This window comes from Pagrus pagrus (assembly GCF_965226575.1).
Source record: "Pagrus pagrus genome assembly, chromosome: 9".
Classification (NCBI taxonomy): domain Eukaryota; kingdom Metazoa; phylum Chordata; class Actinopteri; order Spariformes; family Sparidae; genus Pagrus; species Pagrus pagrus.
The window spans coordinates 19267122-19292959 of record NC_140193.1 but is presented as its reverse complement, the minus strand read 5'-3'; the positions used below and the strand labels follow the sequence as shown (position 1 = coordinate 19292959).

The window sequence follows — 25838 nt, the reverse complement described above, 5'->3', positions numbered from 1 at the left end:
GCAAATTGGATTTAATCCAAGTCTCTGGAAGCCTTGGGGTCCCAAATTGATTTCAAAAGACAGTATTTACATCCTCAATGTGTGGTCGAGCTTGTGCACCCACTTCAGACGGGGTGTGCGCTAACGGTTGAACTTATCCTTTAAACTGGGAGGAGGTTCACATTATTTTAGTGTCTACTATGGCTGACACCGTGTTAGTCCCTCTGAACATTCTGGCATACCCTGGAGAAAGATAATTGATTGTTCAGTCTCATTGGCAGGTCGTCAAATATCAGTGCTTTGGGCTGGTGGGCAACAACCCAAGTCGCTGGTATTTAAGGAATGAGACTCGACGATCAGCTATCTTACGTACTGCACCTTTAACCTGCTTAATTTGGCTACGTGGTTTAAAAAGTCAGCGAACACATGAAATCCCTCCCAACACTCTAAACCTGAGATTGACAGAAGGTCTATAGTGGAGTGTGCTGACTGCATCTTGCCGAGCATGTGATGGGATGCATTTAGTACTAAGGAGCCATCTATTCTGACTCAGGCCTCGGTTCCCTGTTTTTCGTCAGTGTGCTAATCTGGCGGCACCCAGTCTACCCACATTCAGCTCAGATCATGTCAGGGCTGTACTGCTGCATCACTGCTTCTCATGTTGCAGCTACTCATCTCGAACTGCTGGAAACATATTACTCATACACCCCCCCCCCCAAAAAAAAGTCTTACTAGTCATACTGTGTTGGTGCACTCGGAGCTTTCCTCCGCTCGCCTGTCTCCTGTCATCCTCCTGAAACAAGCTGCCTCCTTACTTCTGATTACTCTCACTCCCTTCCTCCCATCATCAATCCTTCCCTTCGTCCTCCACTCACTCTCTCCCCCTCTCTCTCCCTCTCAGTATATTCCTGTCTCTTCTCTGTGCCTCGCGGTTCTCTGCGTCTTTTCAGGCAGGATTTAAGCAGCTCTGTGAAACTTCAAAGTGCCCATCGCTCTGGAGGCTGTTTAGAAAGGCTGACAATGACATACCAAACCCTGCAGACCTTCAACTGATCGCTCAATTCCACCAACCTTCCCGCAATAATCCTGTGCCCGCAACCTCCCCCATCGCTTCACCTCTGGCTGCGCTGCCTCGATGTCGAGTGCCCATATTTTCTCAACAAGGCCTCAGATTTTTCTATTATTAACGCTCATCTCCATCTCTGCATACCGCGGATGTCTCGCTACCCCTCTCCTCATCCTCCCGCCCTCACCCACTCTGGCTTCACTCTTCCTGTGTCTCATCTCTCATCTTCGCTGCCGGGTGCTTCCCACACAGCTCGTTGACTGGACGCTGGAAACATGCGACCCCTTCCTGCCAGACGATGGTGGACGACCGCGGACGAGCTCTCCGAGTGACCTTGGTGATCGTCGGCTGGAGCGTACACAGCAATGGGAGCATAGGACTCCGAACACACACAAACACGAACACACACACACACGAACACACACACACACACACACACACACACACACGGAAAGCTGCAAAGAGGATTATGCTAAGTGGAAGGGGGGTTAAACACTAATCCAATCATTTGTGGCCAGTGTCTTATTCTCAGTGGAAATGGCAGCGAGGCCACTAGAATTTGTGCCTACCAGTCACATCATCACTCGTCTCTGACATAGGATAATTATACACCTAAAAAGGTGTATAATAAAAACCCTGCAGGGTGTAAATAATATAGAGGACATTCGCAGCTGTGTGGAGAAGTGCTAATGTGGAGAGTTGAGCTGTCCATCACCTCTTCTCACTTTCCTAATTACAAACCGCCACACACACACACACAGATTAAAGAAGAAGAAATCTGGGATGAGCAACCAGAAAAAGGTGAGCAGATACCTCACCTCAATACAGTATCAACAACTCAAGTATCAAGTACAGCACTTGTCTTGATATTAGCAACAACAAAAAAAAGTGTAAACCCAACATGGTGTCACCCATTTGTTTGTGGACTACAGTTACTGAAGTCATGAGTTTGGCATTATTGCCATCGCCATCTTGCTTTCTGTTGAGCCAGAATCGACCATATTTGGATGAGATTGCGGACAGTTAATGTACCTGGGGGGACCACCCAAGTAAAGTATATGTGTGGGAAACACTGAATTGTCAATCCCAAGGTAGCCACACGTTAAAGCATACCCTGCTGTAGTATTTTACTCTAAATGGGAGCAAAATTTACAAAATGAACCTTGTGTTTTATTAAAGAAGACTTTAAACGACCAATTGAGACCACAAACTCATAAGTGAACTGTTAACGGACATAATAAATCAAGTGAGAAGTGGGGTTATAAGCTTACATACTATTGGTCGTCTCTATGGAACCAGTGGATTAGTACCCTGCTGGCAATAGACCTGTGTGTGTGTGTGTGTGTGTGTGTGTGTGTGTGTGTGTGTGTGTGTGTGTGTGTGCGCGTGTGTGTGTGTGTGCGTGTGTGTGGCGGCCATTTTTCTCTGATGTCACACCAGAAAAAATCAAATGCAGTACTGCTGTGTTGCTGGTTGAAGTCATATATTTGATAACCAATTAACTTCCGTGAGTAAATATCTAACGTTAGAAAGTAACCACACGTCTTGGACACATTTATTTAAGCCCAGAAGTAAAATATGTGTTATCCAACGGTAATGTTGGCTCGGATGTGGTTGAATGATAACATTAGTCATCAACTATGTGTTTTAACCTTGAAATATGGCCCAGGTCTCTCTGGATTTTCACTATCCATTGTCGTTCTAGTTGCTGATCATTCAGGAAGTGGTGAAATTAAAACGTTTCGTAAGATTCCCCAACCTGGAACACAGCAACAGGACATTTGAGCTTCCCATCCTGAGCATGCCGTCAGAGGACAATGGCCACTATGTGAATATGGTCTACTGGAAAGAATGGATGGTTACTGTCTCCACTGGCTACCTTCTATGGCAACAACAGGATAAGGAGACGTAAAAAACTGTCTCAGACAACAAGGTTTCATTATCACCTTTCAACAAGAGTGTGACAATCCATGCACACACTTCTCAGTGCATGCACCCCGCTTCCCAGAGAGTACCGTACAGAAGTGGCCAATTAATGATGCATAACCTGAACAACCCCGACACACTGCTCTGCCTTATGTGGTGGTAGGTGAGCCGCTTTTATGAAGGCACTGAAAACCTGTCTTACTATGAGTATGAGACAATATATTATCTGCTACAGTTTTGATTATTCAAATTGAGTATTTGTATATTTTTCTGTGTGGTGACACACGTTTTCATACATCAATCAGGATTTACCAATTTTTTTATTAGGTTATGAAAGCAGTTGTGGGATGTTTGCTAATGTTGCCAGGCCACTGTCAATCAAATCTCAATAAACAGAAAATTAGCCGTTTTTTGAGCATTAAACTTTAGATTAATACTAACTAATAATGTTTTTGTTTTTTTTCTGATGTTTTACTCCGAATGCTGCTTTTTGTGAATATTTAATGATATACAGAAATAATTAAGCTCTGCAAACAAGTTGTAAGTGGTTTAAATTATAAAAAACAAACCGTGTAGTATTGCCCACCCCCAAGTCCTCACCCTCAAACTTTTTTTTTACTTTTGGAGAAAGTTGAAGAGAGAGGGAGCTCAAATAACTCAAATAACCAGTGAGATATGAATTAATTATGAACATGCTTGCTAGATGTTATTAAAAAAAACGGACCCAGTCAATGTCCCATCTCCCTAAGGGGGGTTCAGACTCATCCCACAGATCTGAAACCTTGTGAAGATACCCAGACAGCGAGGTAGTGAAGAGAAAAGGAAAGGAGGGGAGAGGGAAAAGAGGAAGAGGGAGGAAGCTAAAGAGAAGACGACAGCTGCCTCCTGGGTGCTGAACACCACGAAAACACACCAAACTCAGTGAATATACAGGCGTACGTGCTGCTGACTTATGTGCTGCACATGTATGTGTGACAGTGAGAAATAAACGCTTGAGAAAGATGAAGCGTATTTTCCTCTCCACACTTCTCAGTGCTGGTTAACCATTTTCCAAAAATCACTGTGAGTCTTTCTCCCTCCAGGCCCCTGAAAGCATTTGACCCTGTTAACATCATTACCAGAGAGAGCAACGAGTGCAAGGGAGACAGAGAGATTCCAAGATGAGGGAAAACTGGAGGGAGAAAGATGAAAGCGGAAGAAAGAGGAGACGTTTTCATGCAAAGGAAACGCTAACATTTAGAGAGGATATGGGCACGGTTCCAAACAACTCGTGTCCGTTTCCTGAAATCGGGCAAACAAAATAAACCTGTTTGTGCTTCATTACATTATAGCCTCAGTGATGACATTTTTTCTTTCATTTCCTCTCATCTTAATCATCTAAATTTGACATGAGTGAATTGTGCCTCTGCTGATGCTGGTGATAGAGTAAAAGCTTACATTGTTCTGGTACATGGCACTGGGTAAAGCATGTCATCTTAATGTAAAGCATGTAATGGAGTGATGAGAAGCCATAGCTTTCTCTGATTCTTGTATCTGTGATTGATGGGCTCCGGGCAGCATCGAATATTACAATTCAGCCCTCATTCTTTTTGCTCTTTTTCCACTGCTCGTCCTTCCCGCGGTGATAATCATCATCTGAGTCAGGGTGTAAAAATCAGTGTAGCAGGGTTGTCATTAACAACCTCTGACCCTCACGCCAGCTTCAAAACCTTCGACAAATCCCATATCCACCGCCTGATTTATTAACTGGGATGTATGAGAGGATACCGAGGAGAAAGCTTGATGATTTTCAGCGTTCACGGGAAAACATTCGGGCTGCTGTCAGCTGGGAAAAAGGTGTGACACCGTGTGAGCGTTTGACTTTGAGAAAAACAGCGAGAAAGGGAGACTAAGTGTTCTAACTTCCATTAGAGGGCCAGTTAGACAGGCCAGCAGGCCGCTCTAACAGCTGACAAACACTTACAACAAACTGCCCATTACGTCCACGCAGCTCTAATCAGAGGAAGAACAAGAGCGTTCAGAGAGTGGGAGGATGAAGCGGATATGCCGCACGTCACTATTTCATCCTTGTATGGCTCAAACACAGAGAGCCAGGTGGCGTCAGTGGTAAAGAGCAAGGATTACGAGAGCAGGACAGTAACATGGAGGGAAAACTTTACTGAGGGAGTTTTTGTAAGCTAGCAGTGTCATGGAGGACTCCCAATCAGACTTTTCATAGCCTTGGAAAGCCAGAAAAACAGCCAGAGGGCAAAGAGAAAACCAAACACGAAGATGCAGACGTATTTAGGCTACCATGGAGACTCCCGCTATCTCTAGCTGGAGTTAAAAGAGTTTATTGCAAATTCTGTATCTTGCTCCTTTCTGCCGTCTGAATCATAACGAGGACGGGGCTGTTTTTAAAGAGATAGGGCAGTGTTTCAGAAAATAACCATACTCACTTTCTTACCAAGAGTTAGATGAGGAGATTGATACTACTCTATTGAGTGTGTGCCAAATATGAAGCAGCAAGCGGTTTGCTTGGCTTAGCTTAGCATAAAGACTGGAGAGAGGGGGGACACAGTTAGTTTGGCAGTACTGTTTTTTCTTCAAGTTTCATGTTAGGTCAAGTCTTAAGGTGGTCAGTCAATGAAAGTTTTGCATTAAAATGTCTAGACCTTTGTGATATATGTTGAATTGTTGTCATGGTTTGGGTTTTTTGTTAGTCATTTCCTGTTTTATTTTGTAGATTCATCTTCCTGCCTCTTGTTGTGACTTTCCACTTCCTCTTTGTCCTTTTCCCACCCTTCTTAGTGTAAACCTGCGTTTTATTGTTCGTTAGCCCTTGTGTTTTTAAGTCTTTTTCCCCAACTGATCTGTTTTCATCCTGCGTCTCCTGTGTTCCTCTCTGTTCCCCTTGTTTCCTGTGTTCCTTGTGTTCCTGATTTGTTCCCCATGGCTTTATGGTTTGTCCTCCATTTTTGTATTACTCTTCCATTTTCTTAGATTTTCCTTGTAACCATTTTGTTGCCAACTTTTGTTTGCTTGCCTTTTGTTGCTTGGATTTTTGATTTTGGATATCAGCTTATTATTAAAGCTCACTTTTTCTTACAGTTTCCTGCCTGCCTCTGTGTCACCAAACCCTCACCTCTGTTGCATTTCATTTGGTTGCCTGTGGCTATAACTTCACCCTATAACATCAGATTGCACGTCAGAGACTGAGGAAGTCTTTGAACGCGACTAAACATAACACGAATAAAACTTTGATAATATTAAAGTTTATGATGCCTGCTTGAATATTTCTGCCCGAGTCACTTCAGATAGATTTTCATTGGTATTAGTGTGGTATTGTTTTGTTTTTAACAAAGAAGACAACAGATCCCATGATCCTTTGCTACTTTACATCATCAAAATACGTCTTTTGTTCTCCTTGTTTGGACTGAGAGACCCCTTGCAGCAAAAATCACACACTGTGCATTTCGGCCTCCACTTTTGTGACTCAAACCTCAAAACTGTACAGCTCTGAACTGGGACTCCCGCTTTGTGTCACACCTGGGTCATGCTGTCCTCTGCTCTCACTATGCTAACTAGTCCTAATTTATGGACCCCCCTGGGCTATAACAGTCATGACCCCACCTGCGCTGTTGCTCATAACAGCTGGTGAGACCAGGATGGAAGCAGTGGGGGTTTTTTAAGGCTAATTCATACCTCTGTGTCGATGTGTTACCGTACACTGCTGTCGACTTTGACCACTACACTGTAATTATAAGTGAATGTAGGGACTATGGCTTGCTTACAGCAGTAAAGTAATTTCTCTATGTGGGCTGATTCATTTTTTTTCCCTATTCGTTTCCGATGCAGGCGATATTTGTGGATAGTGTCAACAACATGCAGCAGATCACAATCTTTCCTTCTCTGCTGAACAGCTGCCTCTTCATCCTCCCTCCTACACCCTCAGCTGCTTCTCCTTCCTGTTTGACCACGGAGGAAAATAGCTTTTGAGTTTTACTGTTTCATCCTGAGCGATCATTCGAAACACATAATCACCAAGCAGTGACTCCTCTCTGAAGCTTTTAAATAGCATTTTCGTCAAACAATTTCAAGCCCAATTCTCATCTGTGATGTCAGACAAAATGTTTTCCTTCTCAACCAGTCAAGCTGTTGTTTATCCAAGTACTTTATCTCTCTGTCCGTCAACACTGAAGGTGAGGGAATGATTACTTTATCAAAGAATTAGCAAATGACTCTTGTGCTTAGTTCTGCAGCATTGCAGTCAAGAGGTAGAGCCTGTGCCGAGCTGTAACTCAGTTACTACACCGTAGTCACATATGGCCCAGCTCCGGTGACATCTTGACGTATAAATACAATTAAAGTTTAAAAACTGTGTGTTTGAGGAGATTTCCTTACTAACCCTATTGCGTTTAAATAATTCAAAGAAAATGCAGCTGGGTGGCAATGTCTCTTTTTTTTGCCTCAATCCAAAAGAAAACAGCAAAAAAAAAAAAAAAAATGGAGCGTTTCAGATGAACTCACTGGACTGTAATACGCCTACAGTCAAATGGCTGAGCGATGCCAGGCTGAACCAGGACACACACATACACACAGACACACACAAACTACAGCACTTCAAAATGAAGCTTGAATATTAAGCAATACGGTACTATACTATATGGACACAGAAAATTCATTCATGCTTTACTAAACCCAGCACTTACAATGCGAACAATAAATCACCAACTGCACATAAAGAAAATAAAGAACTGTATACAGGAAGTGATCATACGCTCCATCATTTGTCCTCATAAATGTACGTGGGAACTTACTTTTTAAACTCTATCAAAAGAATCAATGAATTATAGCTCTGAATTGAAGGAGCGGTTGCCACGGTTACAAAGTGTTCCCTAATAAGCTTGTGACAACACCAGCAACACCGGAGTTAATTAATTAATACATTTCCTATATTTACAGCTTCACATTTAAAGCATTTAACCTGTCAAACACGAGTTGAATAACATGTTGAAGCAGCCTAGTTACAGAAAATGCAGTTAAGCACAGCTATTGTTCATCAAAAATGCAGCTACAGAGCAAAACAATGATCATTTTCGAAAAAATTTTGACAGCGGATCAGTTTGAAATATGTCTGGGGGAAGTTTTAAACAGTCTGTGGGAGTAATGGAAGAAGAAGGACTTGTAAGAGGAAGCACTTCGGGCACCAGGTTGCACACCTCCAACTTCTCAGTGAAGTAACCTACTCCTTTCCCTCATTAATGCTATCAGGTTCCCTATTTCTATTGTGTTTGTATCTAAAGTATTGCCGAAAAGGATATATTTTGGATATTTCGTCATCTGGCTAAAGCTTGATTTATGCTTCTGCGTCGCAGCGACGGCGTAGCTACGTCGTTGACGCAGACCCCTACGCGGACCCTGCGCCGTAGCCTGATGTGCGCCTCCAAAAAATCCTGACTACGCGTTACGTCGAGACGCGAACGGCAAGGACTGGGATTGGTCCGCTCAGACCGTCATTCCGGCAGTTGCTTTTCCGGTCAACAGTATAACAACACCGCCAGTTACTTCTGCTGCTTGCATGCTTGTCTCCTATTGCTTGTGAACTCCATGCTTTTTGAGATCCCAGCAGGGCAGGAGGAGTATTGGTGTTGTGCAGCATGTAGCTTGTAAGCCCCACACTGTGACCAGAATGCTACACAGCATATCCGCTCTGACCGCAACTGCAGTGCAAGAGAGCAAGAACCCCCCGAAATCAATCCCCCCCACCCCCCCTTGCGGCTTGGCGGTGAATTGCAGACCAACGCGTTCCCTCGACGCAGAACTTCGAATGCTCAATGACGGCGTAGGGTCGACGACGTAGCTACGCCGTCGCCGCGACGCAGAAGCATAAACTAAGCTTAAGTATTGATTAAAACAGCAAAATGACATGAGGGTGGCGGACAAGTAATGTAATCAGTATTTGCCCGACTACCGTGTGACACCAGGAACACTGACTACCGCAGCAAGCCTACACCAAGTCATGATGAGGAAGACAAACATAATTATATGACAGTTTCAATGCCGTAGTTTGCATATTGTGTAGAGTTGATGCTGCCTTGTCAAATTTACAATTCTGTGGGTCACTGAGAGCCCGGTAAACATTTACAGTGTGACAGATGGTTACAGATCATCAGTATGGGATGAATAAAAGACTGTGTACTGTGTATGAGCCACATGGAAGTGTTTGAGTTGGTAGTTAGAGGTGTCAATCATTATCACAACTACTGTTTGTTTCTGTTTATAATAGTGACAAAAATGTCAAGATAGGAGATAGAGGCAAGTTGTCAGATTGGTTGATCCACATCAGCTTATGCACACACACACACAAACACACACCTCCACGATATTAAGTGCCTCAATCTACTCCCTTCCCCAAATCCATTAACTCTATGAGGACACCTGCTACCCCGCTAACCTCATTTCCCCATCCCCCAACCAACCACAACCCTTCCCTCAAACACACACACACACACACACACACACACACACACACACATCCCCCACCGTGTCTGATGAATGACAAAGCAATGAACAAAACTCTTACACATACATAGATTATGTGAAAGAAACAAAACAAAGCTAAACTTCATAATATCCTGTCGCGAGTCAACTGAATATTTGCGTTAATTGTTGTAAAAGAATGTGCGGCTATAGAAACACTCAGCTATCTTTGGTCATTATCCATCTTGAGCTTGTGCACAATTAAGCCTGACAGCTGTATCTACTTTATGTACAGTGGTTAGTTTTTGTATGACTGGCAGCTTGCTATCAGTTCCCACGTTTGTGCATTAGGCTGTAGATTGGAAAGGAAACTAATTAACTATTAATTAGTCTACTTCAAACAGACTTTTTCTGCCATTGTCAGTCATTTTCCCTTTCAGGCAGTAAAAGACACACGCTTGTAAATTCATGCATTTATGCATAAGCAATTAGACACAAACACACATCATGCATCTCTTTGGTTTTTAGGTGTAAAGCGGAAAAGGAGCACATTAGCAGAACATTATGGCAAAGTGAGTGAAGTGCTCTTCATCATTGCGCAAGAGGGTTTTTAAAAAACAAAAAAGGGGGGGGCAGGGGAATCGATCGTGCGTGTTGACATTTATTCATGTGCACACACACCTTTGGACGCGAACCGAGTGTGTGGATCAGCGGCATGCAGGTGGGGAGCAGTCGCCATAGTTACACCGCCTGGTGTGTATCCCACCAGCGTGGGATCCGCTCGGGTGGAGGATCATGCAGGGAGCAGGGGAGTGTGGCAGAACCGGAGGACAGCAGCTCAGAGCGCTGTGGGTGGAAAGTGGTATTCTCTCGCCGGGCCAGTCATCATCACACCCAACACAGAGCAGCAGAGGGGGGGGAGGAGCAGACAAAATCCCAACGGGGAAAGGGCTGGGTTGGTGTTTGAGGTGCTCGTATACAGTCCAAAGGTAGATATGGCTGTTAAACACAGATTCTTCCTCTGACACTGTGAGGAAGATGGAAATATCTGCTCTGGATCACACTTGAGGGGAGTTTCTAATTAGTGCTCTTTGAAGAGGAGGTGGGCTGGGCATTGTATTGTTGAGGAAAAAAAAGAGTGGGGGAGGGAGGTCAGGGGCTATTCACTGGAGGAGGAGGAGGAGGAGGAGGCAGCTGGAGTACCATTTGAGTGAGCAGAGGCAGAGATACATGCAAATCGGCCCAGGAGAACACTTAAAAGGTTTACAAACTCAATGGCTAAAGGGTTGTTGTTGGGTTGTTATCACAAAACGTGAGATACAATCTCAGGCGCGGTGAGATGTGCAAGCACAGAAGTGCGGTCCTGGCAGGGACTTGTGATGTGCAAGCGTCCTGACAGTTAACCAGAGGTGCTGCCGCAGCCACTGCTGCTGGAGTCAAAAATCAGACACAAAGCAGACGCTGCCTCTGCTACAGCTCCGGCTCCAGCCGCTTTCCTGATTCACTGTGGCAGGCAGGAAGTCTCCCTCAAGAACTTTGCTTCACTTCACACAGTCACTCCTCTCCCCATGTGAACCAGAGAGAGACTACAGCTTAGATCTGGGTCACGGGGGAGGATCATCATTAAAGGACAATAAAACAGACACTGCATGAGAAGACTTTGATTATCCACAACCAACTTTGGATTTTCAGTTATTGCTCTGATAGCAATAAAGGTCGGTCAGTTCAATCTGAGATTGTCCTTGATCTCTTCTGGGAGCTCCTTTATTCCTTCACACTAAATTTCACCTTTGAGAGGAGGAAACCTGATAACAGAGGACAGTGGTGTACTTGTAAAACTGCCATGATAGTTGGGTGTGAGTTTCCGAAGCGGACTGTGAAGTCTGTATTACAGGGCAATTACTTGCCCCGTGGGTAGATGACACTAGTAACCAGCGTTGACCTGCCTTTGGGTGCAGCAAAAACATGCCCATGCTAGAACCACACACCCCTCGCCCAGTTCTATTGATCCATGACTCATAAGACATCTCAGTCCTGACACTGACCTACGACAGGCCTGCAGTTTCTTCATGCATCTCAAAAATGATTTACCGAAGCCCACCACACAGCCGGTGGATGAAAGCCAAGCTGACAATCTTGCCTCTGCTTCTCCATTGTTTGTTTTTTTTGTCAGTTGAGCCAACAATGTTATGATATGAAAAAACAATAGCACAAAAGGCATCTTGTCATGGGTTTACACACAGAGACGTGAGACTGGTGCTTATGATGCAAACAAGCGTGCAGAGAGAATAACAAGGGGAGCAAACAGCACCACAAACAGACAGCTGCACGAGCCCGTATTTCCCCGAACAGAGAGAAGTGGGTCCTTTTGTTTCTGGTGGCAGGCAACAGGCAAAAATAATGACTAACAAAACTTGGGACGGTCACACGCGCACACGCCAAACTTTTCCACAGCTTCACTTCGTCAGCTATACAAACAGCGAGGCAGTGAGTTACTGCATTCGGCCTCACTGTCTAGACAGCACTGTCTTCTCGTGTCAGCTGAGGCCTACAAACACATGGAAAAGAATTCACAGTGTGCGAACAGCTGACTCAAGATGCACGGCAAAAAAAGACGCCGAGCCTTGACCACACACAGGCTGAAATCCCTGTCATTTTGGGGGTGCGGGCTTCCAGCTGTCATTCTTATTCTGGTACACGGGAGAGGCCGGGGTGGACGTCAGGGTGTGGCAGCGCAAACGCTGAATCCGGACAAAGAAAACGCCTGAGAGTTGACCTCGACATTCCCATCACCATGAGAAGTTAAGAAGTCCATGAAATTAATAATGACACAAGTGTATCGCTGATGTTTTCCTTTTTCAAAAGTGATTAAAATGTTTAGACGATTACTCAAAACAAAATTAATCACCAACCATTTTGATGACAATTGAATCATCAATCAAAATGTCAAACATCATGATGATTCCAGCTTCTCAAATTTAAGGATATGCTGCTTTTCTTTGTCATTTATGATGGTAAAGGTTTTGTAGAGCTGGGCAATATATCGGTATATTATTATCAAGATATAGATCTTCTCAGTTGGTTAGCAGAGCTCCAGGGTGCAGCTAAATATTTTCATTGGGAGCACCGGTTCGCCTGATATTCAGGAAACTGTCTAGATTTCTAGTTTCTTCGCTTTGTATTGTAAACTTTCTTCACATTCACAAATGCGCACACTTTAATGAGCAGGTCTAAAATGGAAAATGAGACTCTTCAATCTCTAACTACCTTCAAGCACTCGTGACAATTGTCACAGCACCTCGCTGACAATCGAATCCATACTTAAGTGGCTATAAGTGCTGCCCTTTCTTCACCTGTACAAAAAAACAAAAACAACACAAGTATCCCAAAATGGAAATGAGCTCTTAAGTACTTTCATGTCGTTTGATTGGGCCAATTATGGAGGGCCAGCTTTATACTCTGGCTGCGGATAAGCACAAAGTTTGACGGTGTCACAACAACTACTTAAAACTTTTCTCGTCTCAATCAATAGCACTGTAATGAGCCGGGATAACAAGCTATTGTTTCAGCGTCTCTCCGGACTTGAAAAACCACCGATCAAAAATAGCATCAAAACTCTCCGTGAAAGATGAGGATGAGTGAAGAGAAACAAACATGCAGCACACGCAGAAAAGAAACGGAGGCGGATGAAGGATCGTACCAACTGTTCCTGCGGGTTTTACTTCCCTGCGGCTGCTGACCCTTTTAGAAAAGAAGAACATTTCGACTTCTTGAATTTTTTTTTTTGCTCCACGGGCAGTTACAGGATTTCATCCATTTCTGTATGGAGTCTCTTCATCTCACCGAACATCAAGTCTGCAGTGAATTGCCTTAGTTTCACTTCAGTTCCATTATTGTGTGGTTATGCAGTTGGTGCATGTTTAAAGCCTGCGGTCGTATTTTTCATACCCGACGGAAATAAATGAAAACCAACGGATGGAAGAAAAAAAATACACAGCGCTCTGAACATTTCTCCGGTTGCACTGGTGCACCCAACTCATCATTTAGGTGCACCAGCACATAATTAAAGCGTACCCAATAACACGTGTTAATCTTATTTCTTAACAAATTATACAAATGGTTGTTTGCAGGGAGAGATGGTGCAGATAGATGTTTTTTCTTAATTTAAATTCAGTATCAAAACATTTGCTTTCATTTTTTAAATCTGACAGGCTGAATATCGGATCGTGCTTGATGATTTTTAAGTAATCTATTTTTGTGTCTACATATCACTGGGTTTTAGTACGAGTGCAAGGCAAGCTGATTAATAAAGTTGGCTGAGGTCTGAAGCAGGATTGAGGAAGTTCTGGGCAGTGATTTATAATATTCATGGTTTGCAGCAAATGAGAATAAATCCTTGGTACGGTCCTTTAATTGTCTGACTCGTGCTGATTATCGCGACACAAAGATGCAGCTGTAAGTGTGATTCTGTGAAAAGAGGCCGCACCCACTGCCACACCCTACTTTCAGCCAACATTTATGAATAATTTATCACATTTTTCCTATCGGCACCAACCATCTGACATACGACTGTGCAAATTCATTCATAACATGTTCAGTTATTGTGTGAACAGGGCGGAACAGAAGCACCTGTCCTACACAAGATATATATAAATGTGTGAATAAGAGCAGGAGGCAGAATGTGCATCTTGTCAGACATAAGCTTTAAAATCTTCCCCCTGTACGACGCGGAGCTGCTCTGAGACCAGCTGATGAGCGGGACCGGTGGCAGCTCGTCTGAACCTGCGGCTGCTCTCCTGTCAGCCCGGTAAATGGAAACCGCTCAGGCATTTCACAGTTAAACCAGCCAACCTCGCACATATTACATTTCAATTTAGTTATATAAACTGAGACGTCTTGAGTACTTGCGGTTGGCTCCTCGTTTCAAACACACTCCTGCACAAACAGAAGCACACAACTCGGCACACAAAAAAAAGCACGACACCGTTCCCACTCTCTGTGGGGAAGAAGGAAGACATCCTGTTTGTAAAGCTAATAAACATTCCTTCCTCGGGCAACTCTTTTTATATGTTTTATATCATAAACCCCGGTGCCACGCATAAGCACCCTCGCGCACGCTCATCTGTGCACACACCTCAGCAGCATAAATAACCCCCGATATAAGATTTGCCTGGCAAAACATTGTGCGAGAGGCACCTCTGGGTTTAACTTGACTGATCTAGTCTCCATCTCACACAGCTGTCACCCACCTTTATTTTCTTCTTCTTTGCAAGTGCAAACACGTACAGTGTGGCGGCTCACATGTGGTGGGATCAGACAGCTGATCACAGACTCATTTCACACTGATGCTTGTGCATGCACACTCGGAGAGTGACAAACGGTCCGTGTGGCAACAGAGTTATAGAGATCCGACGATTAATTGATTAGGTATCAGCTTTTCAATTAATCGCCAACAAAAGTCAAAATTGTCTGATTCCAGCTTCTTAAATGTGAATATTTTCGGGTTTCTTTAGTCTTTTATGAGAGCAAATTAAACATCTTTGGGTTGTGGACAAAACACGATGATTGAGGACGTCATCTTGATCAACATTTTCACCATTTTCTGACGTTTTACAGACCAAACAACTAATCCATTAATGGAGAATATAATCGACAAATTAATCAACAATAAAAATAAACTCTAGTCTGTTGTTGTGTGTTATTAATACACTAGCAGCAAAGTTGAATGACTGGAGCATAGTTGAATTCTTACTTGAGAAGTGTAAAAGGCCATTTTAACAGTATATCAAGGTGGCACATACATGGCTGCATGGTGCCGTATGTGTTAAATACATGTTGAGATTCATGCAGTTGCATAGCGCTCCAAAATGAAAGCTCTTTTAGTCTAGTGCACTGTGCAGCACAGTTGATCATTTCATGGCTGCAGGGCTATTGATTAATTGCAGTATCGTTCAGTCCACTGAGTCATTGTTTGATCCATAAATAGTGAACAACACAACATCATAAGTTCCAGGGGCCCGATGTGACGTCTTCAAACGTCTTGCTTCGTCTGACCAATGGTCCAGCCCCGAAGATATTCTGTTTGTTATCATGAAAGACTCAGAAAAGCAGAAAAATAATCACATTTGAGAAGCTAGAGCTGGAGAAATTTGGCCATTTCTAGTTACAAAATGAGCTACAGCCAATTCATTTTCTGTCAAGCAACTGATTTTTCAGCTCTAGGAGATCTTACTCCAACATCTCAAATATAGCAGAATAATTTGTTGATTATCTCTCGATTTTTAGTTGGTCTATAAAATGTCAAAAAAAGGTCGACCAGCGTTTACTGAAGCTCAGTATGACATCCTCCATTATCTGGTTTTGTCTGACCAACTGTCCAGCCCCGGATGTATTCAGTTCGCTATCATGAAAGACCCAGATAACCAGTAAATATTCATATTTAAGAAGATCATTTTGCCATTTTTAAGACTTAAATGATTATCAAAAATTTTGCCAATTAAGTTTGTCAGCTCTGAGGGATTCAATTGCAACATATCACGTACAGCAGAACACAGTTAATCTGTTGAGTACGTTGGCGATTGATTGATAGTTGTTTGGTCTATAAAATGTCAGAAAACCGTGAAAAATGTCAATCAGTGTTTCCCAAAGCCCAAGTTGTCAAATATTCACATTTAAGAAACTGGAATCAGAGAACTTTGACATTTTTTCTTCTCAGAAATTGACTCTTTGGGTTTTGGACTGTTGCTTCAGGAAAATAAACTATTTGAAGATCACTGATCCCGGCCACCCTCGGTCCAAAGACTTCATGTTGCTTCCGTCTGGCCGCAGACACATTCTGCCAAGATGCAGGACCAATCGACGTAAGTTATTAATTCGTCCCTGCTTCCATTGGCCTTTTAAATGACTGAATATGATCTGATCTCTTGTATTTCTTGATCTAGTTTCGTCTTTATTGTTGCTTGATTGTAACGTGGCAACTGGGGAATAACAAAGACACCTTTAACCTTGAATCTGATCATTCGATTATTAAAATGGTTAACAACTAATCAAGTAATCGTTCCCAGCCTGATGTCGCCAACGACGCTGGCGAATATCACGAATCTCCTTAAATCTGTGCCAATGATTCACACTGACACACCACACAAAACCAAACCTGCTCTTTCCCAACACCTGACATGTTCATCACCAGCGCACTGCTTCCCATTTATCCACATGATTCATGACTATTATGTAATATGAACACCCTGGCTTTATCCAGCCTACACTGTAGATGTGTGTGCAGTCTCCTCTACTGTACGCAGAACAATAGATTTCACATTCCCACTGGGGGGAAAACCAGCCCCTCATCCCATCCCATCCCTTCTCCTCCCAGTGAAAGTGACTTCAGAAAGGGGGACGTGAAGCGAGGCTGCAGACTGGTAATCCTCTTGGCCAAGTAGTGGGGGCCCCTCCAGCTTCCACTCCCACTCCCCCCTCCATCTCTGCCTCCCCCCGGCAGCGCTGACAGGCCTCCCCATCCAGGAACAGAAAAGCCATCTGGTGTTTGTTTGGGACAGTTCGCAGGCAGGATGTACTGTGTTGTGTGTCAGCAGTCATGCCTGTACTGAGTGTGTGTGTGTGTCAGTGTGAGCGTGTCATGCTTGGACTCGCATTCGTCTGCGAAATCCAATAAATTGCAGGTGAGTGTGACACACTGGCTGACTTACTGTACAACAAAACTCGGACTGGATGACTTCATATCCGGGTGTGTGTGTGTGTGATTCTTAGATGTGTGTGTTTGTGTGTGTGTTAATTACAGACAATAGCAGGTTGTGATCAGCCCTTGAACACAGGAGGTCAGGCTGCAGAGGGTTAATCTGTGACTAAAGTCCAAATATCACATTAACCTAGTTCAGCACACACACTCACACACACACAGCTGTTCGCATGCATCTGTCATTATTGCAGTGATTATCGATGTAGCCCACTTCCACCTGACTCATGCACGCTGACGCTCGCTCTCCCAAACTCAACGCACATGTGTCATACAGGTGTGCCGCGGCTGACACAGCAGCGGATGCGGATTTTCACAACAAGAGTGGAAGACATTCACAAATGTGGGGCTGAAACGCTCCCCTGGCGACTTACCGAGCAGCGCGCAGGCGAGGAGGAGAAGGAGCGCACCGGTTGCCATTGTGTTGTCCCGCAGATCCACTTCCAATATTCCCTTTGGATGAGGTCGTGATGTCTGTGTCGAGGCTTTCCCGATTTAGAAAGAAGGGGAAGAAATAGAAGAGGGAGGTCTACGATTCCCGAGTGTAGAAGCAGCCGGCGGAGGGAGGGGGGGCGAAATCCACACAGCCGGTGAGTCCAGCGGGTTTTTTTTTGCCAGTGTGCGACTCTCGTCTCCGGTGTCCTCCTCGCTCCGGGAAAAATAAACAAAAAAAACAAACAAAAAAAATCCTCGGGTGCCGCTTCCCCCTCGCTTTCGCCCTCACCTATGCGCTTTTATCGCTGACGACGCGCGCGTATGTGCCAGGCGCCCGGGCGACCCAACCCACTCCCCGATTTTACTACGCATCCGAGACTGCGGAGGCGATTCACGCTCACACAGCCGTCCTCCTCGGCTAGAAGACGCTCACACACAGAGAGAGAGAGAGAGAGAGAGAAAAGAGAGAAAGTCCAGCGTGACTTGGAGAGCGACCGGACTGAATATGAGCGAGCCGGAGTGTGGCATAAGAAGAAGTCCTTTGCTGTGTTCTTCTTCCTTCTCCCCGTCTGTGGTGATGTGGGAGAGCAGATCGCGGTCCAGGCGGCAGCAGCAGCAGGCTCTGGCTTTCTCTACGGAAATCCCGGAGACTATAATCAATCTCCTACCATCGCTCCCGCAGAAAGCCCAATGGGCGGGCGCTCGAGATGAGGCAGACAGGGCTTTGTGCTCTGACACAATACATCAGATTAATCAGACACTTTCACTCCCAAACACCGGGTTCACCACTCGTGCCTGCGAATGCACCTGACGCCGGTTTGTGTCCTAATTCTCCCAAGAAAAGCGTCCTTCACTTCTGCTTCATTACAGTCTGTCTGCCCCGCACAGAGAAACGCTCCGCCGTGTTTACTTCCCTGTTCCGTGCTCCTTCTCTCCTGCACTTTTGTTTGGGAAAACTTACCAGCGTGCTGTGTGCCCCCACCCCGCCTGACCCCGCCCCGCCCCGGCCGTGCGGGACACCGCCGTCCCCCGTGGGTGAGGCCACATTTGCATTTCTGAATTTGAAATTCCAGGCCAGGATGTTGATGTTTGAATGGGTTAAGTGGAGTGGATGTTAATGAAGCATCCAGAGAAAGCAATTCCCTCAGCTTTTTTTATTTTGCAGGCTAACCTGGAGTTTAACCACCTTATCGAGGCTGACATGAGTGACACTATGCTGCATATTAAAGGTGCACTATTCGTTTTAATCACAGGGGTAAGATCAATTGATTAATACTGGTTATTCGACAGCAACAGAGGGCATGACGAAAGTTTCTAACTGAAGGAAATTTAATCAGAGAAAGATCTTCACACAGTTTCATACTGATTTACTTTGTTCATATGTGGCGGACCCTGCCACCTCTCTAGCTTCAAACAGTGTTCTTGCGACCTTGTTTTCCTCTTTGAACAGCTTATTTATTCAGTTATGGAAAAAATAAATATTTGAGTTTGTATTACTACCTCAATGATACTGGCAATAGTAAAATTCTGAGTTTGTATTTCTTCTTCAAAACTCCACAGTGCCCCTTTAAAATGTAATTATATTAATGAGGTCTTTCAAAGGGAAAAGACAGACATCCTGCTTTTAAAGCTAGACTATTCATTTGTGGTGTTTACTTGTCTTGTGCTGATAACAAAAGTCACCTTGTCATACGTAACTTACCCCGCACTCTGCGTGTTATAGACACAATATCACTCCCGATCCCCCTCCAGTACACACAACTGGCAATCAACATAATGAGGTGTCACTCTGTAGGAAGTATCAGAGCAAACACTTTATTTCCCCCCTCCAACGCGTTACAGTTCCTCTTTCAGAGACTGCAAGTTGCAGATTCCACCCTTCTTTGATTCCGATCAGGAGCAGCTAAAGCAAACATTACTTTGACACATGCTCGGATGTATTTATTTGCACGACTCGGCTGCTGCAATATTAGCAGGATCTCAAAATAGACAAGGTGAATGGGGGTTTGCAGAGGGAACAGAAAATAGCGCAATGAGATAATGCTGCTTTGGTGTGAAGCTGTGGAAGAGAAGCGTCGCTGTCTGGAAAAAGGACAGAGATGTAGAATCCAAGAAGCTCCAACTTAGTGAAACCCAAAAGCTCCCTCCTGTGTAATACATAAATAAATGAGCAGGCCTTTGCATGGGCACACAAAAAAGTAATTGCAAAGGACCCATCTGGTATTCTCTTTATCAGTTGGGAATTGCAAGTTTCGAACGCTGCCTGAATGCGACATGAATACCATTTTTTTGGAAGCGGTTAAAGTGATTCTTTCCCTTTGCTGGAATTCAGCTCCGATAAAAACTTCCTGAACAACCGGTGAAATGTGTCTGGTCCCCCGAGGCACCGTGAGAGATGTTTACAGAATACAGCGACTTAATAAAGCGTAACCTCACATCTGAATAACAGTTTAACCAAACAGTTTAATGGAGAAAAGCGGATCTTTTTGTCCCTCCTTCTGTCTAAAACTGTGTCATGGTATTAACAGGAAGGAGAGGCAGCTTTTAAGCATGTTTATATAGAGAAAACAAAGGCTTTAGCAGACATTGCTGCCAAGAAGAAGTAAGCCAGAGTGGGATTAGACACTGGTATGAGGCACGTGGGCTATTGGTGCAGCTCCTCCAAAAGGTCTATCCAGGTCCAACGTGGCTGAATTAATACGCAGCCGCACAGAGCTGGCTAGGTAGGCCATGTGCATTACACCTGGTCTACATATCGCAGCACCTAAATTTAGCTCAGTTCTCCACAGACTCCTTATTGCACGGACGAGTGATGGCACAGTTTGAACAGGCAGGCAGCTAAAAAGGCAGCTGGAACGTCTTTGGAGCCAAGCATCATGTTGGCACCGAAGACCCGATCACCTTTGACCCCCTCTCACACTGAATTTGGCGACTATCCACGAGTATGTTTGCATAGAGAGAGAGAGAGAGGGGAAAAAAAGGCTTTAGAGGAATGTTTGCAAGTATATAGTGGGTGCTGGGGATCACAATAGGTCTCCATGGAAACAGAGGAGTCTGAATTGTGTGCACTTCATCACAGGGTCCATCACCTAAGATGAAGTCTTGATAGCCACAGCCTTGTTTGCCAGCATCTTGCGTTATTGTTCAGCATTGTTTGAGACTTGTGCAAGCCCACTTGTTTTTTTTTGTTTGTTTTTTTTTATCTTAATATTTCAGTACCCTTACAGCACTATCTGTTGAGCTGGTGTCAGCGAGGTTACACAGGATAACTGCAAGAGGCTCGATGTGGAGAAAGAGAGACATTCGCTCATTTTATTTCATCATACACACATTTTCATAGTACATCCCAAAAGTATATGAATGATTTATTGGATTTCTCTGTGCATTTTTCTCCAGTCTCACATGAATATGTCAGTGTGACACAGAGGAGTGTACAGAGGCAGTTTACACACGCGCAAAAAAAAAAGCATGCACATGCAAGATGAGATGCATTCATTAGTGCAAACGTGCACCCGCTGATGCAAGCGTCACTTTAAATAACAGAGGGGTGGTCTTCATTGAGACAAAAGCGCACGTGTGAAAAAATACCACGCAAACAAGTCATCACATGTGAGACCATAACTATAAGCCGTGGTGCACCGAGGATGCAACGAGCCCTGTTGCATAAATGATCTGAAACAAAGAGATAATTATAAATAAGTGAACCAAAGCGATCTGTTCAAAAAGACACAAAGAGTCAAAAAGCGATAAAAAAAACAACCCTTTGAATCAACTTCTGGCTGTATTTATTCTACAAGGCTTCCCTAAGAGGAGTGACAGGGATTGGGAAATAATCCAGATGGGGAAAGATAAACAGAGAAGAGGGAAAGTATAACATTTCACTGTCAGACAAAAGTAATATTGCAATATGTGGCTCACCTGAATTAAACATGAGGGGTTATGAGATGAAAAGATTTGGACATTTCTTATAGAAAGAACAACTATTGTGCAAAACTACAAATCCATCAAAAAATTAGAAAGGCATACCTCCACCAAGGCCAAACAGTCCCCGTTAATTCGATCAAGATAAAGATAAATCAAATAAAACATATTCAAATCCATTATACCTGGGCTTTTATTTGAATCCGCATGAAATTGTACTCACTCATAAGCCATGTTTGCATATATTTCTTTGCTCCCATTGAAGATTTTGAGTCAGCTGTTTACATAGGATGGGATTTACGGGGTCTGGTGTTTACATGTAACAACTAATGTAATCGAACAGCTGTGTGACATGCGCAAGAGTAATGTTATGTCATCCTCGGATATTTTACCTCTTTTGGTATGTGTTCTCTGCAGTAGACCAGTTCACCTTAGAAGCCACCAAGAAAGACAGCAGCCCGAAAATAGTCAGGCTATATTGTTTACATGGGGCAATTTTTATTTTGATTGCTTTATGAAAGGGTTTAAATTACCCCGGTGGAAATTCTGATTGGTTTTAGTCTGTTTATTCTGACTGAGGTGTTTATATGGAGCATTTTTATTCTGTCCGGGCTTTTAAAACAATTATAATCTGAATATTAGGCTCCATGTAAACACAGCTACTGATACACAGCCACCAAAATATGCCTGATTTTGTTTATCAAGGTCCATGAATAATTCCCTGAGAAATTAATGAAAATTGCCTTATCACGCAGTTAAAGAAGTGTCAACTATGAAAGTGAAAAACAAATCCTGGATCCATCCCTTTATCCTGATCCATACCAGAAGTTAATGGTGTCCATTCTAAGATGAGAGCCATCCTCCATCCAAGTTTTTGCTCAGTAGTTACTGTCTAATCCTGCTGACCAACCAACCAACCAACCAACCAACCAACCAACCCACTACCTACCTACCTACCTACCTACCTACCAACCAACCAGCCAACCAATCCACAAACCAACCAACCAACCCACTAACGAACTAACAGGTACGGGCAAACACATAACCTCCTTGGTGAAGTAAATAGACATTCACAATCAAACATCCTAATCCATACACATGTGGCAGATTATTATGCTCTGATCTTATGCAGCTTCTGTAACAGGAGTGCATGTAGAATGTGTTGTCGCACGTAGCGACCAGACATATTGTATATACTGTGGGTTTTGACAGTAAGCAGACTGACAGACAGCAGGCAGAGGGCCTGAGCACTCCAGCTGGGACCAGCCAGATTCAAGAGTGCCACTCTTCTATCTAGGATTTAATGTGCGCTGAGTCACAACACAGTCAAAGTAATACAGTCCAATTTCTCACGCCAGACTTCACATCGGCTCGGGAGATTACACTCTGCATTGTCAGATAACCTTTGATTATCTACAGCTGAGCCTGGTGCAGTCAAATATGTAATTCCTGCCTTTATGTTATAAACAAAGTGTCTTGCACAAGCTGTTTTGTTTTTAAAGCTCAGTTATCAAAACTAACAGCGCTGCACATCAAACTTGTGCTGTGTACATTCACAGGGTTGTATTTTACATTACATTAGCCTGCCAGGAGCACAAATCGCTACATTTTCCTGCAGATTAATAATTAATCATTGGGGCTCTTAATGTAGAGTATTAATATGAAATGACTGTCAGGCTACCATTTTTTTTCCTTCTATCTGTCTCTGTCTCCTTTTCCATCCCTCACCTCTGACAGCTTTTTTCTCTCCCTTTCTTTGTCACTTCTGTGCTGCCGTACAGAAATGCTACTCAGACTTCCTGTGTTTTTTTTTCATTCCTCTCGAAAGCTCTAATTGCCATGATTGCTTTGTAATTATATGTACCGGTGCTTGTGTATGAGTCTAAACGTTCTTCTTTGTATGTTCATGCACGCGTCTGCACTGTAATTTGTAAAACTTTGCAGTAGATGTGTGTTTACATGCATGTAAGCATGTGCGCAGGACTTCACAAACACATAGCACACGCAAGTGTTGCAGCAATTACCACATGAGTGAAAGCATCCACTCTTTTCCTTGTACAGCTGCTGGTTTTAACGACATTACGTCTCCTTTGTTTTTAAATGACAGCAGAGTTGACGCTGCAATGAGAACCAACGTCACATGTAATTTTCATAATCATTAGCTGACAGGTGGTTGCAAGAAAAATCCCACATTTACTTTATGAAAAATGGTTACTGTCGCAAATACCTTAACATCTGAGTAACAACGGAGCATTTGCAATTTAAAGGAGACACATTACTCATATACTCATTTTCAGGTTCAGAATTTTATTTTGGGTTACTACTAGAATAGGTGTACATGCCTTAATGCTACAAAAAACATCAGTTTTCTCATAATTTAATATTATATTAACAATATGGCCTTTAACTTTCAAGTTCTTTTACACGCACACCAGCCTTAATAAAACACTTAAGGGAAAGGGGGGGAATGAAAAAGCATAATAGGTCTCCTTTAATATAGGCCTACACACATCGTCAGCAGCAGAGCCACCACAGAACAAGTCAAGATTCAATTATGTCTGGTTTCTGGCAGCAGTGTGGATGAAATCCTCCTGTGTCATTAAGAAGGACATCTGTGTCCACTTGTTCTTTTGTTGCAAGCAGCAGAACTAATTTTCTGGGATCTTCATTAAAAATAATCTTCATGTGTTTGTTTTGCATTCATCTCTCCCCTCTTCACTCCGTCTGTCTGTCTTCCTTTCTCATCTTGATTATGTGGGTGTTGCCCGACGTGCAAACACAGCTGAGTGTCATACATTATTCATTTGTAGCGTACTGGACAAAGTGACACACACACACACACACACACACACACGCACACACACACTGTACTCTCAGGGAATAGCTCATGATGGCAAGGTGAGCCTAGACACGCTGTGGAGATTGTTCTGCCTTTACGCCCCAAAACACCGACCGCATTACACAACACGCGCGCATTTCATCATCATCCCTCGCAGGTACAGGCTTGTCCTTTATGCTGTTGGGTAACAGCAACAAAGCAGATGCTATCTGTCTTCTCCAGGCAGAAAGAACACAATTCCTTTTTTCCATGGTCACACTTACTGGAGCTTTTGCTTTGTGTATGCAGAATAAGGTAAGTCATTCTCACCACACACCCCTTTAAAAACCTGACATGACTCATGGCTGCAAGAGGATGTATGTGGGCAAAAAAGGCTTCTGTAGGCCCAGTTAATACACCACCAGATTACTGAATCACAGCATTATCCAGGCTGGGAACAAAAGAGGGGCACTGCATGTGAAATTCTAGTCATTTAAATAGAGAGCATGGATCACGCTGAGCGCTGATGTTTTCTTTTACAATTCATAATAATCTTTTACATTGTATGTTTCTCTTCATAATTTCATTAATTCAAGCATTAAACTGATGAATATCACATTATTGTGGTTGGTTGGTTACAGTACAAGTTCATTTAACTGAGGCGGCAGTGGAGTCTGGAGAATTACAGGGTAGTTGCAACAGTAATTGTAGCATTGGATGGGATTTCTGCCACCAGATGATCTCAGGTTCATTCTACCCTTCCCCCTTCAGACCAACACAACGAGTATAATCCAAACTGGGTTCACAACCCTGTCCTCGGACAAAGTTGAACACAGGGCTGACACTGTTTCACTTTGTATGAAAGGCATTAAGCAATAATTACATGATTACATGTATGCTTTTATTATTGGATTACTTTAACCTCAAGCAGATTTTGGTGTCAACATCTAGTCCTTTAAACCGTTATATGTGCTGCTCAGTTTGACATTACGTTGGGCTGCATTGGTATTTGATAATCAAAAGAAAATAATTCACAAGAAAATTGAAATGAATTGGTAAATAAAATGAAACAAAAAAAAGCATTTAGAGGGACACTAAGAAGAAGAAATTCAACCTCACTTATGAAGTTATGAAAACTTTTTCCATAACTGAATAAACAAGTTCTCAGAGGAAAATAAGGTGCCCAGAACACATAAAACAGTATGAAATTGTGTTGTTTTTTAAGGTCAGTCTGTTTATTCAGTGTATTCAGTCATGAAAACCAAGAGTTTGTTTATTTAGTTTGTTTAGGCATAAAAAAAATATCAGTCAGTGAAGATCTTTCTCTTCTGATTAAACTACCTAATGCACCTTGAAAAACACTTGAGTCATGCCCTATGCTGCTGTTGAATAACCAGAATTAAATTAATCAAACGAAGGTCTACTGCTTTGTCTGTCAAATACGAGTATACTTCTCTGAGTTGGCGGTGATGTATTAA

The 25838-nt window shown here is 43.3% G+C and overlaps 1 protein-coding gene across 1 annotated transcript in view; it reads right to left on the bottom strand.

Annotated features, from left to right (window-relative positions):
• Nucleotides 1-18554, bottom strand: part of igsf3 (immunoglobulin superfamily, member 3) — an 86245-nt gene extending 67691 nt beyond the window's left edge. Inside the window, exon 1 of the mRNA XM_084363061.1 lies at nucleotides 17561-18554. Coding sequence (XP_084219187.1) covers nucleotides 17561-17606 — 46 coding nt within the window. The 5' untranslated portion in view covers nucleotides 17607-18554. The remainder of the gene's footprint in view (nucleotides 1-17560) is intronic.
• Nucleotides 18555-25838: the final 7284 nt, after the last annotated feature.